Source organism: Triturus cristatus, chromosome 9 (assembly GCF_964204655.1).
Source record: "Triturus cristatus chromosome 9, aTriCri1.1, whole genome shotgun sequence".
Classification (NCBI taxonomy): Eukaryota; Metazoa; Chordata; class Amphibia; order Caudata; family Salamandridae; genus Triturus; species Triturus cristatus.
The window spans coordinates 638,063,112-638,079,440 of NC_140592.1; the positions used below are offsets into that span (position 1 = coordinate 638,063,112).

At 46.3% G+C, this 16,329-nt stretch overlaps 1 protein-coding gene across 1 annotated transcript in view; it reads right to left on the reverse strand.

The window, feature by feature from the left end:
- Nucleotides 1–16,329, reverse strand: part of MEIOSIN (meiosis initiator) — a 2,478,810-nt gene that overhangs the window by 220,702 nt on the left and 2,241,779 nt on the right. The window contains exon 13 of the mRNA XM_085627965.1: nucleotides 4,959–5,048. Within this exon, the coding sequence (XP_085484091.1) occupies nucleotides 4,959–5,048 (90 nt within the window). The remainder of the gene's footprint in view (nucleotides 1–4,958; nucleotides 5,049–16,329) is intronic.

Sequence of the window (16,329 nt, forward strand, 5' to 3'; positions counted from 1 at the left end):
AAAGCAGCTGCAGCTGCTTTGATGAGGAACATTCCGACTGTTGAAATATGCAAAGCAGTTATGTAGAAATCAGTTCACACTTTTACCAGACACTACTGTTTGAACTCAGATGCAAGAACAGATGCTCAAGTAGGACGGGCCTCACTTCGTCTAGCTTTCTCTATTTATTGTCTTTTTTTCCTTTCCACAGCAGTTTGTAGGGATGGGCCTGCTAGTCTATTCAGTGCTTATGATTATCAACAGAGATCCCCTGAGCAGGAAGGAATGATTTATTACTTGTAATCCTAGTTCTCTCTCAGGGGAATCTCCATTGAAAACATAAGCAACCCACTCTCCTCCTGAGTGGAAGAGACAGAGATGATTGATAGACAATCTTTTTTCCTAAGCAACAATACCATCTGCTCTGTAAAAAAAACTTAAGGTAACTGCTACCTCCTAGGCATGATGGGATATTGGTGGGCTGCGAGCCTTTAAAGACACAGAGTGTCTTTTCATAACTACAGAGCTGCAGCCTATAAGTCTACATTATCCTCTTCTTTCTTCACCATTTTCCTTTAGCAAAAGATTGTGAATGGGATTTATAAGGATAAATTACACAGCTCCTGCTTATTTTCCTGTTTTTTAAAAATTATATATTGACCCTTTTTTAAATGCAAAGTAAAGCAATTGGCCTATACACCCTCATTTAGAAGCTGTAAAATATTTTCATAAATTAAGTGCTTATCTTGGCCTTACGGAAGAAAGGTGAACATCTACACTTAAGAATATATATTCTAAAGAAGGGCTCTGGGATCTCCACATGTGGGCGGGACTATTCAGTGCTATCAATGAAGATCCCCTTGAGAGAGAATGTGGGTTTCTTAGCAGTGAGTGGCCACCTCATGGGGTGTTTCTCGCAGAAACACACTTTTGTCTGGTGCCTGCATGCTTTGTCAATGAAACTGTCCAAAAGTACAACTTTGATCAAGGTGGATGATGGAACATCGTCTCTGATCTTGGTCAGACTTAACAGCACTAAGCACCTCTTGACAGCAGAGGCCCATAGGATCACACTCTACCAATTAAAGGCAGGCTCTAAGCATACAAAGCAATATATCTCCTTTTCAGCAAGCCTTAGCAGCTCAGAACTTCTCCATAAGCCTAAGAACTGGGTCCCAACCCTTCAAGGTATACAGTCAAAGATTTTGTCTGTGGTACGGTCCTTAGGTGTGCATAGCGTTATAGAGTCAAAGGTGAAATGAACTGACATATTCCATCCTGGAAGATCTGACATTTTCCAGTGTCCAATCAAATTCAAAGTTTGCCTCAACCATATGGGGATGTTGGGAGTAGTCAGAACCAATCCTTTCAGGTAGCAAAATTGAAGGTAATCATTTGGAGGTGAAACTGCTACCATGTCAATCATTTATTCCAGGTAGAAAGTCTCTGCTCTGAGCACAAAGCACAGGATGAGAGGGTGGGCCAGGAACCCAGTCTTTTCAAAGGGGTGTGCACCATATTGCCAAGCAACTAGACCAGTGGTTCTTAATTTGTGGTCCGGGGACCTTTGTAGGTCAGCAAAGCCCTCAAGGGGACCTCGACTGTTAAGAAAAATAAATAATATTAACAGAATAATAAGATATATATATACATAAAGAAGGAAAATGTAATTTTTTTTTTTTAACCGTTCTGTAGCTGTGAAGGAATTAGAAATTGGAGGCTTACAATTAAGGTAGAGTCCTCAGATTAATTTGTGGGAGCAGAGTAATTGCATCAAACAGTATATAGCATGGACAATAAGTATCTTCAATTGAATTCAGAAAAGGTCCAAACTGCCCATTAAAATATATTTTTTAAATTATATTTAGGAATTAAATATTATATTTCATCATTTGCGTATCTATTTAATGAATGCTTTTTCTGTTTTGTGTGTATTGTTTTATGGTTCAGATCAACGAAAATGCTTAGTCTGGGGTTCCTGGTTTCCATTAATGACTAAGTGGGGGTGTGGGATTTCTACAATGATTCAGTGGGGGTCCCCTGCTTCAAGTAATAATTAAGAAGAAGTCTATAGAAGTCAAACAGTTAAGAACCACTGCACTAGACCATAATCTTTATCCCAATGATACTCTCCGTCTCAGGTTACACCTTGAGGCGCCGGAATCGGTTCATAGTTCTATCCAGAGCACAAAAAGATCTTCTTGGGAATGTGTTCTGCATGACATACAGTGTACTTGCTTTACTGTGAATTCAAGAGGGAGAATTTATCTAAAGAGGCAGCATGGAGGAACAGAGAAGAAAGGGGGGGGGGCTGTTATTTTTGTCTACCAATAACCTTCTGGTAAAACTTACAGCTTAAGGGGTTTTATACATACAGGAGAGCACCACAACCTGGGTATGCCACCTCAAATGTACCACCATATAGGGATACACAACACATACGCAAGGAAAATATAAAGGGGTCAAGTTGAGACCTAATCTATGGACTTATTGAGAATAAGCCACTAGACAACTCCCACAGAAGGGTTCAGATAAATAGGTCTACACCCCACCACTGGAAGCAGCTGATTGTGTTATAGCCTGGTCATGTTGATGGCAGATGCCTAAGCTGAATAAAATATCACCTTCAGTGTGTCACAAAACACTACTCTGTAAGTTAATAACATGCCATAACCACAGAGAACAGTTGTCAAGTAACATGTGACACAGGAATCTGACACCATAACACATGCTAAGTCAGTTCATACAGGAGCAGGTTGTCATATAAACAATGTGAAAGGGACTTTAAAATGTACAGCTAGAATTTGACATATGTAGGTAGTTCCATGTTATGGATGCCCATAACCTTTGCTTAAGAAAAAGTCTTAGTTGGAAAATATATTTTTAGCAGGCTGTTATCTTGGGAAACTCATTTTCACAAGTAAACAACTAAAGGTGAAACATGCCCAAGAGTAAAAAAGAAAGGAAAATACAACTTAAGTCAAGGATAAAGACAGATGGCAATAACGTAGAGTGAAACAAAATAAACTGCTCAACAAAAATTTGTTTAAATAAATAAATAATCTGAAAAGAAAAGTTTGTGGTCTGAGACTGGCACCACAGACCAGAAAAAGAGGACTAAGGGCTCAACTGCCATTATGATGCATGCTGTAGTTGTTTGGGGCCCCACACATGCTAAAAGCTTTTTGATGTGTATGAATATTAATGAAGATCCCGTGATTGAAAACTATTATTATTAATGGCGAGATCTTGGGATCTTGAATGAATGCACAGCCATACAAATGTTTTGTCATTACACCACATTACAGAGTAAATAGGCTCAGTAGCACGGCGTGTCCACCTCCTGCACCTGACCCCTATGGTGTATTCAGACGTTCAAAGGCATCCTATGGGTGGACTTATAGAGGCTAAAATAAATATGAAAACACCAGTGCCACCAAATTCACTTAACAGTGTTCCAAAAAATGTCTTTATTGTATAGTTTAGGAAGATTGGGCCAGATGTATGAAGCTTTTTAGGGCTTGCAAACAGCCCAATTTGGGATTTACACAACCCTAGTTTGCGATTTGGAGAGATAAGGTAACCTATTATCGATTCGTAAATTGGGTAAGTGATTCGGTATTAGGAAGGGACGTGTTAAGGGCGTTCCTTCCTCATAGCGACTCGCAGTGGTATGTGTGAATGTTTTGCGACCGAAATGTGGTTGTAAAACATTTGCATTTTACCGCCTACTTCAAGTAGGTGGTAATCCATTCGCAAATGGGAAGGAGTGCCCAGGGGACCCCTTCCCCATTATGAATGGTTGTAAAAAAAAATTTTAAGAGCAGGAAGTAGTCCCAAGGACCACAGCCCACTCTTAAAAAATGAAAAGAAAACTTTTCATTTTTGTTTTTGAAATGCATCTCGTTTTCCTTTACTGAAAATGGGATGTATTTTTTCCAAAGAATTGCTTTATTGAAAAGCAATCACGGACATGGTGGTCTGCTGACCCCCACAGGCCACCACCCCTATGATTTTAGCAATTCTCAATGGGTCAAAAATTGCGACTAAGTCTTCTAATGTGTGGTAAGAGCTCAATGTTAAATAGTGAAAAGTCCACATCGGAGCTAAAATTCTTTCCCTATCTTAAAGTATCAGTAGAAAAACCCTGTTCTTACTTTTGGATTCAGCAGGTCAGGTTACAAACAGGTGGATTTACCACTTTTAAGATTGGGCCTCTACCTCATATAAAAGACTTACATTTCCACGCACTTTTTTGAATTGAGAAAGAGGATTTTTCTCTAAACATGTGTTGGCTGTTATCTGCTGCTTCTTTGGATACTGTGTTTCATGAAGAAATCAAAGAATATACCTAAACTTTACCATGAAGAACTTTTTTGGAGCACTATAAGTGAAACTGGTGGTACTGGTAATTTCATATTCATTTGGATCTCTGTAAGACTTCCAATAGGATACTATACAAATGTTATGTGTTTCGTCTCCTCGTTTGTACCCAATAGGGTAGTAGGAGTGGCAGTACATGGGGGAAAAGCGTTGTAATTCCTTCTTAAAATAAGTTATAGTTGAAGGAATAAAACATTATTGTGCTGGGGTTGTTGTGTACCACTACTGATGAATTGCTCAATCAAAATGCTTCATTCAAAAAAGTTTTTACCAACTAGTGTTGATGTGAAGAGTACCCTAGAACCCACCACGACCATGTGCCATTGTTGCAGGCACTGAGCATTGTTTCTTCTTTTAATCCACCTCCCCCTGCAGCAAACATGAAAAAGTCCTTCACTCTTATCTTCATCATTAGCCTTCATGTCACAATCACTTGTGAAGTAAGAACTGTGTCAATAGAATTGCTAAAGGATAACAATTATTTATGACAGTTTTTTCACCTATCATCAATAAAAGCATGGCACAATCAAGATACCCCTACTTTCAAAGTACGTTTCTACAAATTAAATTAAAACATGCATCCAATCTATACCCACCAGTACGGCCGCCGTTCCTGTTTAGACATCACACGCCACAAATGTGCCAACTCCTTGGTAGCCGTAGTGGACGCAGTACCAGGGCAGATGCTATGGAGAAAACAAATATCAATAACCTTCTAATGTCTGAAACGGGATAATAGAGAGCTTGGTCCATGCTAGGTTTTGGATTAAGTGTAGTGCAGTTGCATGCGTCATGCGCCTATTTACCATTGCCAATATACAGAGTAACAATCTACCCATATTTTTCAAACACAGACCAGTAGGACATTTTTCCCCTTCCAGAACATCTAGTCTCTCATTACAAGTGGATCCATAAATTCTGATGAGTGAGGCAACTCCTGTTAAAGCATATATTGAAATTATGTGTTTTGTGGATTTTATCACACTTAGCAAATTCCAAGGGCCGTATTACACAATGTGCCCCTGGGGAGCAATGGGTGTTTGCACATGCTCTGCGTGGGTCAGAGGCTCTTTGGTATTACAGAAGGGACCACAGATGCTTGTGAGGTCCCTTCTGTAATATAGATAGCACTGGCGGACATGCAGCGCCACCACTATTATCAGAGGACGTTCCCTCATTTGCATGTGGTCATGGCCTCATGCACATGAGGGGATCACTTTGCCTTTGCACCATCACCGTATTATGTATGCAGGCACAGAAGCAAACATGCTCATAAGAGGCGCACTGGAAGTGCACCACAAAAAGGTGGCGCACTGTCAGTCCCCTCCTCCACAAGGTCAGCTCTTTCAAGAAAGGAAAGGGAGTCCCAGGGATCCCTGAGACATCCCTCTGCTGGCCGGTGCATTCACTCACTGCACCCGCCTGCAAGGGGATCTCTAATACCTTTTGAAAGTGCAGGTGGGTTGCAGCCTGCACAGAGAAACACGGAGCGGCTTTTATACAGCTGCTCCGTATTTCTCTAGAATGTGCTGCCCCCAGGGCAGCATGAGTTCCTGACTGCCCGGAGAGCTGCGCATTACTCCTAGTAGGAGGCACTTTTCCTGTTTGCACCTGACGCACCAGCTTTAAGGTGGGCCGTGCCACAAACAGGAAAATTGTGCCCTATCTGTAATAGGAACAATGTAATACGCCTATGATTTAAGGAATTCTGATACAAAAAAAGAAGCATTCTCCCGAGTTCAGGGCACTTCCTCACTTCCACTGCTGGCTTTGCATTGGGTGCCCTGTCCAGACAGTAGAAAGGTGCTCTCTGGGCTACATTCTAAGCAGGACAGAAATACCAGGACTGGTCACAAATGGTGCTACACTAGATCCCTGAATTCCGAGTTCTGTAATAATATTGCAAGCCCGAGATCTTTCCCTGTGGAAATTTTGCCAGCTAATAGCTAGTGAAATGTGCACATGAAAAGAGTTTGTATACAGGGAAATATGCTGAAATTAGACGCAGTAACTTCGATTCTGCACATTATCCCACATTCTGAGCTCGGCTCGAAAACTCGGAATCGTGAGGTGATTGACTTCCCTCTCACAGCCAGTTTCATTCCCTCTCACTGTCACTAACCTCCCTCAGGATCCACAAATTGCATTCAGGGAGGACTGGGACAAAAATAGGTTCGGTCACCACAGTAAAAGAGGTGTCCGTTAGTGAACCAAATAGCTAAAAAAAAGTCGCCCTGATTTGAAAATAAGGGTAGTTTTGAACGTGTAAAGGACACTCCATATCGGTTTTTTGCAAGGTTTGGGAGACTGCATGCAATTCTATTTGCTGCAAGCAAAGTTTGTTGCAAATTCAGGGAAATCAATAGTAAAAACTGTCCCACCTGGTCACAAAACAGGCCCATTAGCTGCTAAAAAACGGCCCACACACTGATCTATCTGGCCTGCCCATCGGGCATTGCTCGATTGCTTTATAGGCCAGTGCGACCCTGAGTGCATTCATTGAGCTGTAACACAGAAAGCACCAGAACGTGTTTGAGAGACTTTCATTTTAAGTATCATTTTGTTCAAGCCCATTTCGTGCTAGGAGTATTTATTGAAGGTAGGGGAGTTTTCAGCTGACAGCGACAAGTGCTGTATTGGGGTAGGACATAGTATAATTCATCGCCTGGGGAGAGCTGCTGGCATGGAAATATCTGCCTAACTTGAACACTGTGACTCTGCCATGGAAATGTGCAATTAAGTAAATGTGACACTGTGATACTGCACTGAAACGTGAAATAACTAGCTTTGTAAATGTGGTGTGGAAATGTGTACATAAGTGAGACACGAATTCTGACATACAAATGTGCACCCAACAGAGTTTGTATTATACGTGCTTGGAGATATGCCCCTAACTGAGGCACTATGTGCCTAGCAATGGACTATTTACCAATCAGGGACATTGATAACCTGGCATGGGCATGTGTACCCAGATGGGGCATTGTGATACAGGCATAGTAATCTGTACTTACCAGGGATAAGGCAGTGGTATGCAAACGTTGACCAAGTTTAAGCAGCCTTCCTAAGTCACAAAAGTCTTAGCAACATAGGATATAAATACATACTATAATAATATAAAATAACTGACTGGGATATTGTGATAAAGGCCTCGAGATATGGACCTAGCCAAGAAACTGCAAAACAAGCTAGAAAATGTGTACTAAATCTGGCACTGTTAAACAAGTTACTTAGCTTTCTGGTAGATACTCTATCCAATTGCAGCTCCTTCATACTTGTGAATATTCTCCAAGTGTCAGACTGCATCCAGAAACTTTAAAGAAGTACTCCTACGTGCCGGCAAGTGGCCTTATGCGGCACCACATCAACGTTGTTACACTCTGGAAGTGGCAAGCAGAACCGCATGTAAGCGCCATTCATGTGCACTGACGTCAGTTGCTTTCTAGGCTGTCTTTCCCCTCAAACGAAGAGCCCATTGGCAGAAAGGAATGATCAGTGTGCAGATATCTAGACTGGGTACTTTTTAGAAGGATTTAGGGCACAGTTCACAAAGCAGAGAGGTGGGAGTGTTGGTGAGCAATCACAACAGAGTATCCACCAGAATGATTGTTACCAAACGTAAGAAACGTGTTGTTCTGATGGATACTTCCAATCGCAGATTCCTCACCTTGTGAATAGATACCATAGCAGTCCCTTCTACCGTGGTGCGTCTGTGAACTGGCTGAGATCAAAAAGTTCTGCAGGACAGAGAGAGCAAAACTTTCTTCTTGAAGGTCCAGACTGTCAAGGCAGTAGCGCCTTCTGAACGTGTATACCGACACCCACATAGCTGGCTGACAAATGACCAGGCCAGGCACTCCACATGCAAGCGCAGTGAAAGCAGCTTTTGCCCTGGGGGAATGAGCCTACTGGGGGTTGATTCTTAGCCAGTATGTAGCAGATCTTTATGAAGATAACAATTCATCTAAAGAAGCTCCACTTTTGCATTGACTTGCCTTTCATTGCCCTAGAAAACCCTACAAAGAGCTAATCGTACATTCTGTGTTTTCTGGTCCGAACTATATAAAAGCTTAGCACCCTCCTATTGTTCAAATGATGTTGTCTTTCTTTCATCCTTAGAAGGATGAGGTGGAGTAAAGATATCTGGGAGGGTGATAGCCTGCCCAACATGAAATGGACTGACCACTTTCAGACAAGTAGCAGCCCGGAACCTCAACATCAACTTATAAAGGTTGTATAAGGTGGGTGGACAGAAAGACTGTTCTGCTCGCTCACACATCTAGTCGATGTTTATGAATGAGAAAGACCGTCTTCAATATCAGAAGTCCAAAGGACAACTGTGCAGCAGTTCAATAGGGGTGTGGGCTAAGTTAAAGTGACTGATCAGGTTAAAAGAACCTAACATAAGGGTGTCAGAAATCAATTGGATTCCGAAGGTCACCCGACAAGGAAGAAAGGGGCAAGACTTCTCCTTTCTTGAGTCCCCTCACTCACCAGGGTTTCCCCACGGTGACATGCTTCATCATTGGGGTCCTCTCAGTCCTCTACGGGCTGAGGCGTGCTGCAACTTGCGGATTACGTAGGAGCACTCAAATGGTACAGATTATGTGTAGTGCAAGTGTAGTGAAATGGAGTGGGACAAGGTGAATTTAAAATAATCAACTAGTGGGCCAAATACATTTTATTCTTGCTCCTAGCTAATTGGTTAAAAACGGGGTAATATGGTAAAGGCCCTAACTATAATGGATAGGTGTACCTAGCATATGGTCAACTAGTTTCGAGCTTCCCCCAGCTCTTCTTCAGGACTACACCGGGACCAGCCCAGTGTAAAAAACCACTCCTAGTAGACCTGATTAAGGTGAAAAATGTGAGACGCTGCAACTGAAAGGCATGCGTTATAATTAATACATACGTAAGTATACGTCTGGCAATATCTGTAGGGTATAAGAACACATATATTAAAGGAAACAAAAGCTCATTAGCAATGTAATAGAATCAATAGTGATCACACTATACACCAGTGTTGGTACACTCTTTTCTCTAATGTGCCGCTATGTGTTATCACAAAACAGCGTTAAATAAAGTACATTCTCCATGCAGGCGCTGTGCTGATAAGTGAGTCGAAATTCAATGAATGCAAAAAATTGCACAAAAAACACTCATGCGTCTGACACAACATAAAACACATACAAGACTGACAAAAGCACGATATTACATACATTTCAAGAAGCACCAATATGCCTCATGGTCAACGGAGGGGGTGTGGAGATCTCGTACACCTAAAAAAATGATGATACATGAGGTCGTTAATATTGTAGGGCTCCGTATCCATGGCAGGCCCTTTAGGGAAGGAAACGGAAAAAGTACGATCTCCGTTACTCCAAGGGTCGTGCTGGACTTCCCAAAGGGGGACCCACTTAATTGTACGTTGAAAACCACACTCTGGTACACCTACTGGAGCCCAAGCCTCTCGGACCGCATACTAAGTGATCCCGAGCGAGGGGCCTGTTATCTACGAGTGCTTCCGCATGGAAAGCGTGAAAGGACCATGCATAGACCTAACTCGCTGTAATGCTGATCTCAGCAGAAAATCTTTAGGACCAAAACCAAATCTTTCGGACCAGAAAATCCTAAATATAGGACGGATTCCCATCACTCACCGAAGTGACATGCTTCATCATCTGGGATCTCCTCCTAGTTACACACTAGTATAGCTAAGGGCTACAACCCTCTCCCTGTGGGAGGGGAGCTCACGGATGTTTTCAATGGTATGTAGTTAAGGAGATTTGTATTGGATCCAGCAGATGTGGTACTATTGCATGTGAACGTGATGGGCGCAGTGCATTGAGTGAAAAGTGAAATTGAACAGCAAGAGAGAATCTTTTTAATGGGTATCTCTTGTCGCTCAAATTAAAAACAGTGCAACAGCAGTTTTAACAAAATAACTGCCAAGATGTCGAAAAATGGATCTACATGTTTCAGCCACATGGATTCTAAGTAATCCTCGGCCTTCTTCAGGACCACAATAAGTACTGATACTGCGTGAATGACAAATAAAGTGAATTAAAAGAAGAACAAGGTTGAAACGATTACAACCAAGTAACCTGTAATTAAGGCATTCAAATGCTCCATGATAAGCAGGATGCAAATTACATCTGCAGAAAGAACAGAAAAGCAGAGAACATCGGTCGCGTGCTATTTTTCTAAACATATGCAAAACGTGGTGCAATAGTTACCATCTAATTGCATGTATCTGGCTTGTATATATTATCATGATTACATTTTTTTTTCTTACCCGTAGCTTACGAGGAATGGACCTACCCTCACCTAGCAACGGCTCAGGAATTGAGGCCCCGCTCTATAGAGATAAAGGAAAGAACTCAAAGAAATATATATAAAAAAATATATATATAATATATATACAGACACAGAACTATTCTACCAGTCTGTCTCGTCTTTTACCTTTAAAAAAATCTTCTATAAAATTTTCACTCCCTGTAGTGTGCGACTCTGAACTGAACCTCGAGTCAACACAACCAAATTATAATACACACATTTCGGCAGTAATTCTTACATACAATGACCAAGTCTAGAATCCCTGTGCTTAGGTGAAAGAAATTCCGATCTAGGGATTTGTTAAAAGAATGCCTAAATGAATCTTCTTAAATATCATTAAACATTAGCTTCAACATGTTAATAAAGTTGATACTGTTTGGTTCTCTATCGAGATGGATACAAGACGAAATGACATACGTAATCGCATGCCCTCATAAAAAATCCTTGTTACGTGTAAAGTGTTGTTAATCCACAACTAGGCTAACGATCTGCTTCACGGAGCCTTACAAAGTGTATCAAAATTGAATCCGCTCAAGTGATGCATGGCACAGAATAAATACTATCAGTCGCATCAGCGCTAATGTCGGGTGTCAATACATATAGGAACACTCTTCTACATGCAAAGAATAATAATCACGAAATCCCACATATCTACAAACGCAGGATTTGCTTAGTCATGCACGGCACAAAGATAAAAGCTGTCCATTAATCTAGCGCTTCTTCTATCGGGTGTCAGTAAATATCGGCACACAAGTAAGCGCATAACACATCGCTGCGGATTGTAACTATCTACACACACAGGCTTCCCGCTGTACTCCCCTACTTACCTATCCGTCGGTACCTCTGGCTGCTTCTGAGCTCGAAATGAAGGTACCTACATCTGTGAGGCGCCACCTTTATGTGGTCTTAAAAACGCAGGTGTTACCGATTACTCAGTGTCTGTACGCATATTGATGACATAAAAGAATTCTGAAACTACAACCAGAAGCTAGCCTCCGGTGAAATGTAGTCGGAGGCTAGACTACTGGGAAATGTAGTCCTATTTATGTCTCTCTATCGCGCTAATATATACTATAGTGACGTGGATTAAACTGAGCCAACTTAGTGTCTTCAGCATGCTGGGAAATATGATTTCATACCCTGAGTGCTGTATATATTTTGCAATGTTGTTTACAAGGATCACGTTGATTGAACTAAACACGCATGGTCAGGTCTCTTTTATGTATGAAAATTTCTATTTCTACAGACAGGGTCTAACAACCAACCCGCTAACACGTAGTTCTACACTGGAATGAAACTTAGGAATGCCCGATTTCTTAAGCGTACAGAGAAATGTAGTTTCATAAATATGACTACATGGGGGGGGGGGGGTGTGGCCTGAGGCGTCAAGATGGCGGTCGCACTCTAAGAGTGCTCTGGACTCCCTCCGTCATCCACCTCTAATCACCCCGTCTGCTGCAGTCATCTGTGGTTCTCTAATGCCCGTCGGTGTTCCCGGCCCCCTTGGCCACTGTTTGGTGCTTCTGGTGGGGGCTCCGCCATCCCATTAGGCGCCGCACCTGCTGTGGCCTGGAGCTCTCAACATGGCGTCCTCCTGAAGCGGCGCGTGTATGCTGGAGCCTGCGCCTAGTTGGATCACGACCGGGCCTCCTTAGCTGCTGCGGGGGCCCTTCGGAGCTGAACTGGACTGCCCCCCCGTCGTCCTCCTTACTTGTGCCCCGCTGTTCGGCCCGCGGTGTGTTGCGGCTGTGCAGAGTCGCCTCCCGCGTGGTCGGACCTGCGGGGGCTGGGGTTGGGCAGGCTCCTTATCGCCTGGTGGACTGGTACGGGGCTTCGTGAGGCCCAGGCGGTGAAATTTCTTCCGACATCGGCCCGGTGAGTGTGGGGCTGCAGTGCTCGGCTGCCGGGAGCGGGCAGCGGCGTGGGGGGTGTGCGCGTCCCCTTCTGCAGTGGTGGCTTCCCCTCTCGCCGGGGCTCAGACTTGCTTGGCGGGAGGAGGGCACTGGCGCTCCGGGGCAGCGGCTGTCTGTCTCCGTCCCGGACCTTCTGCTTGGGCTTGGGCCGCCCCAACGGTGCACTCGAGGAGGCTTTTAGAGGTGCGGTGGGGCTCGGCTGCCGCAGTCGGGCAGCAGCGTAGAGGGGCAGTATCCTTCCCTCATGTTGCTCGGGGCCACAGAGGTGGGGCCGGCGGGGGGCCTTGTGTGTGGGGACATGGATGCTCCTGCGCTGCGTCCCTGACCGGCTGCTATTGTCGGGCAGCGGGGTAGGAGCGCTGCGGCTGGCCAGGCACTCCTTCTCTTTCCTTGCAACACACTATACTTCATCAACTACCCTGCCTACCTGAGGACGCTTCGCCCGCGGGGACTTGTAAGGGCATAACTGCATTGTCGCCCCCTCGGGGGTCCCCTGGGGTCATCTAGAGGCCCCTGTCACCGCTAGTGGCAGCAGTGGCTCCCGCGCCCCCTGCCCGCCCAGCTCGGTGGTGACACGGAGGTTGGGTCTTCCTCCCAGGGTTGCCAGGGTGGGGGGATCTTGGTGTACTCACCTCTCTTTAGCTCTTGCTGGTCTCTCCCCCGCCGCAAACTACGACCTTCACCGGGGGTCGGCGTCTACGGGTGCCGGCCTGGGACTGGGCGGTGAAGGTTGGCCCTCCCTGATCCGACTGGGCGGGTTGGTTGCGGAGCTCCTCTGCGGGGTGCGGGTCCCTCGGGGCCTCCACTGGTCCATAGGCACTTGCTGGGAGACAGGCCTGGTCCCACTGGGCGTGGAACTTGTGCTGCTGACCTGTCGGGCCACTGTCACAAGACTTGATCTGGCCGCCTTCCCTTGGAGTGTTCCCCTCTCTGCAGTGCTACCGGGGGGTGGAACGGAACATCTGGGTCTGAGTATCGACGATCTGGGTGTACGACCTCCCTCCCCCTTCCTTTTTGGGACTGCTGCCCGGCCTCCTGCCCGGGCGGTGACAAGGCCCAGTCTTTGGTGGTGATGGGCAGGACTCGCCCCTCTGGACTGCCAACCCAGACGAAAATGGACCAGTTTACTACATTGGGCCGTGATCCCGCGGGAAGGGCGCCTGATGCGCCGGCCCTTGCGGGAGCGAACTTTCCACAATCCTTCAGGCGATAGGTGCATCACAGGCCTCAGTCTAGAACAAGATCGACGAGGTGAGGGTGGAGATGGCCCTCATTCGCCAGGACCTGCGCAACGCTACGGAACGCATTAAGGAGGCTGAATCCCGTATCTCCTCGGCTGAAGACGACATTGGCCAGCTTAAGTCCGAAGATGCTGAAAATCGATCGAGAAGAAACAACTTACGCTTGATCGGCTTTCCTGAGGGGACAGAGCAGGGCCACGCGGATACCTTCGTGGAAAGCTGGGTTCGCTCATGGATGCCTCGCGAGTCCCTTCCGTCCTGGTTCGCTGTAGAGCGCACTCATCGCTTCTTGGCCCCCAGGCCTCCCCCTGGGGCGCCCGCCCGCCCTATCATTCTGAGGATCATCAACTTCCGGGACAGACATGCCATTCTCAGGGCGGCCAGGGCACAGGGCCCACTGTTGTTCCAAAACTATAGGATGATGGTCTTCCTGGATTACACAATGGAGGTGCAGGCCCAGCGTCAGACATATGCAGACGTCAAACAGAAGCTTTGCACCTTGGGCCTGCGCTACGGTCTCCTATTCCCGGCACGGCTCAGGGTTGTCTTCCAAGACAAGACATTCTTCTTCGAAGATCCACAGGCGGCATGGACCTGGCTCACGGAGGAGCGGCACCACTGGAGTATACTGTTATTCTGTCTCTGTATTGGGAGCGATTTATCCTTGATGTACTCCTGTTATGCAATCTGCTTCCTACTTCAGAGTTGGGTTCCACTGGAGTTGCACTGTTGCTGGAATGTTCTCAGGATGATTGCAGCTGATGTCGTTTCTACATCCGACTCTATGGAGGGGGGTCCATCTCTGCTTTGTCCATGTTCAGCTAACCAATTTAGTTTAGCAGTTAGACTCTTTGGTGGGTTATTGTTGCATGTTGTTTTCCTTCTAGGGCGACAGATGCTTCCTCTTCAGAAGTGTAGGGTGGGGGGCGTTGGGGGGCAAGGGAGGGGGGTAGACCATTGTCTCCCGCTTGTTTGTTGTTTTCCGCCGCCTACGGGCCATTTTTTTGTTTTTCCTGGCAGAGATCAAGGCACGTTCACTTATGATGAAGACCTGGGCTTTACTGAATTGCACCACTTTCACCCACTGACCCCGATTATGGTCCGCTGCCTCCCCTGGCATCTGGGTCAACCCGCGCTTGCGGACCCCGCCTCACATACTTTCCGCTCTGATGGTATCCCCCCTAAATAGACCCCTCCATGTTCTGTCATGGAATGTCAACGGCCTCCTGGATCGCATAAAGCGCACTGCCGTCCTTCGTAGCGGTCAGCGTCATGCGCCTGATATCCTGTTCCTCCAAGAGACACACCTTCTGGGTTCCCAATGCAATTTCCTTGTCCGGTATGGGTTTGATAGGGTCTGGCATTCTGGTTTCTCACGGGGGTCCCGAGGGTGGCCATCCTAGTCCGGAGGGGTCTTCTTTTTACCCTGGCGCAGGCGGTGATAGACGCCCATGGCCGGTATGTGGCCCTGACGGGTAAGGTCGAGGGACAACCCTTGAACCTTCTTAGTGTATATGTCCCGCCTGTCGCCATGGCCTCTGCCATTCGCCGTCTCACACTCGTCATTTCCTCGTTTCCCCAGGGTCTGACGGTCATTGGAGGTGACTTCAAAGTTGCTCTGCAGCCCTCCCGCAACGCGTCCGGTGCTCCTTCAGCGCCACGCACTGCCTCTGCTAGGCGATTGTCTGATTGGTCGTCTGCCCTGGGTCTCTGTGATGCTTGGAGGGTGTGGAACCCCCGTCGTGAACAATACACTCACACTTCGGCGGCCCATCACAACCACTCCTGCATCGATTTATTTTTGTTACCAGGCCCTGACTGCCAGTTGATGGCCGGGGCTACTATCCTTCCCCGAGGCATTTCAGATCACTCCCCCGTCTCCCTCCGTCTCTGGAACCCTCCTGATAGCCCCCGTACGGTGTGGCGGATGAATGCCTGGTTCTTGCAAGATCCTGACTTTGTCGAGGCCCTCAGGCAGGAACTGGGGCACTATTTCTTGACACAGGCTCAGTCCCTTCGCCGGGTACACTGTGGGAGGCCGGTAAGGCTACTATACGGGGAGTGGCTAGAGGTCTGGTTCATGCGATAGGTGCCGAGCGGACCGCCCGGCTGGTGCAGCTCGAGGCTCACGCAACACAGCTGGAAGAGGCCCAGGCTGGCTCCAACAGCGTGGTGTCTGCTCGGCAACTCGCACTGATCCGAGATGAGATTCGTCAGATCTCACTGGACTCAGCTCAAATGCTTTGGCGGTCTTCCGTGGCATGCGTATACGGGTGGAGCGATAAAAACGGTAAATTGCTCCATAATTTGGTGTCCTACCCCAAAGCTAACCGCATCATCCCTGAGATCTGTGATGTGGCCGGTCGTCATCACGCCACCTCTCGGGCGATCGCCCAAACCTTCGCAGACTATTACGCTGCTCTTTATGCGGCCTGACCCCCCCGGTGCCTCTCTCGCTGCCCTGTTGTCCGAGACCGGGA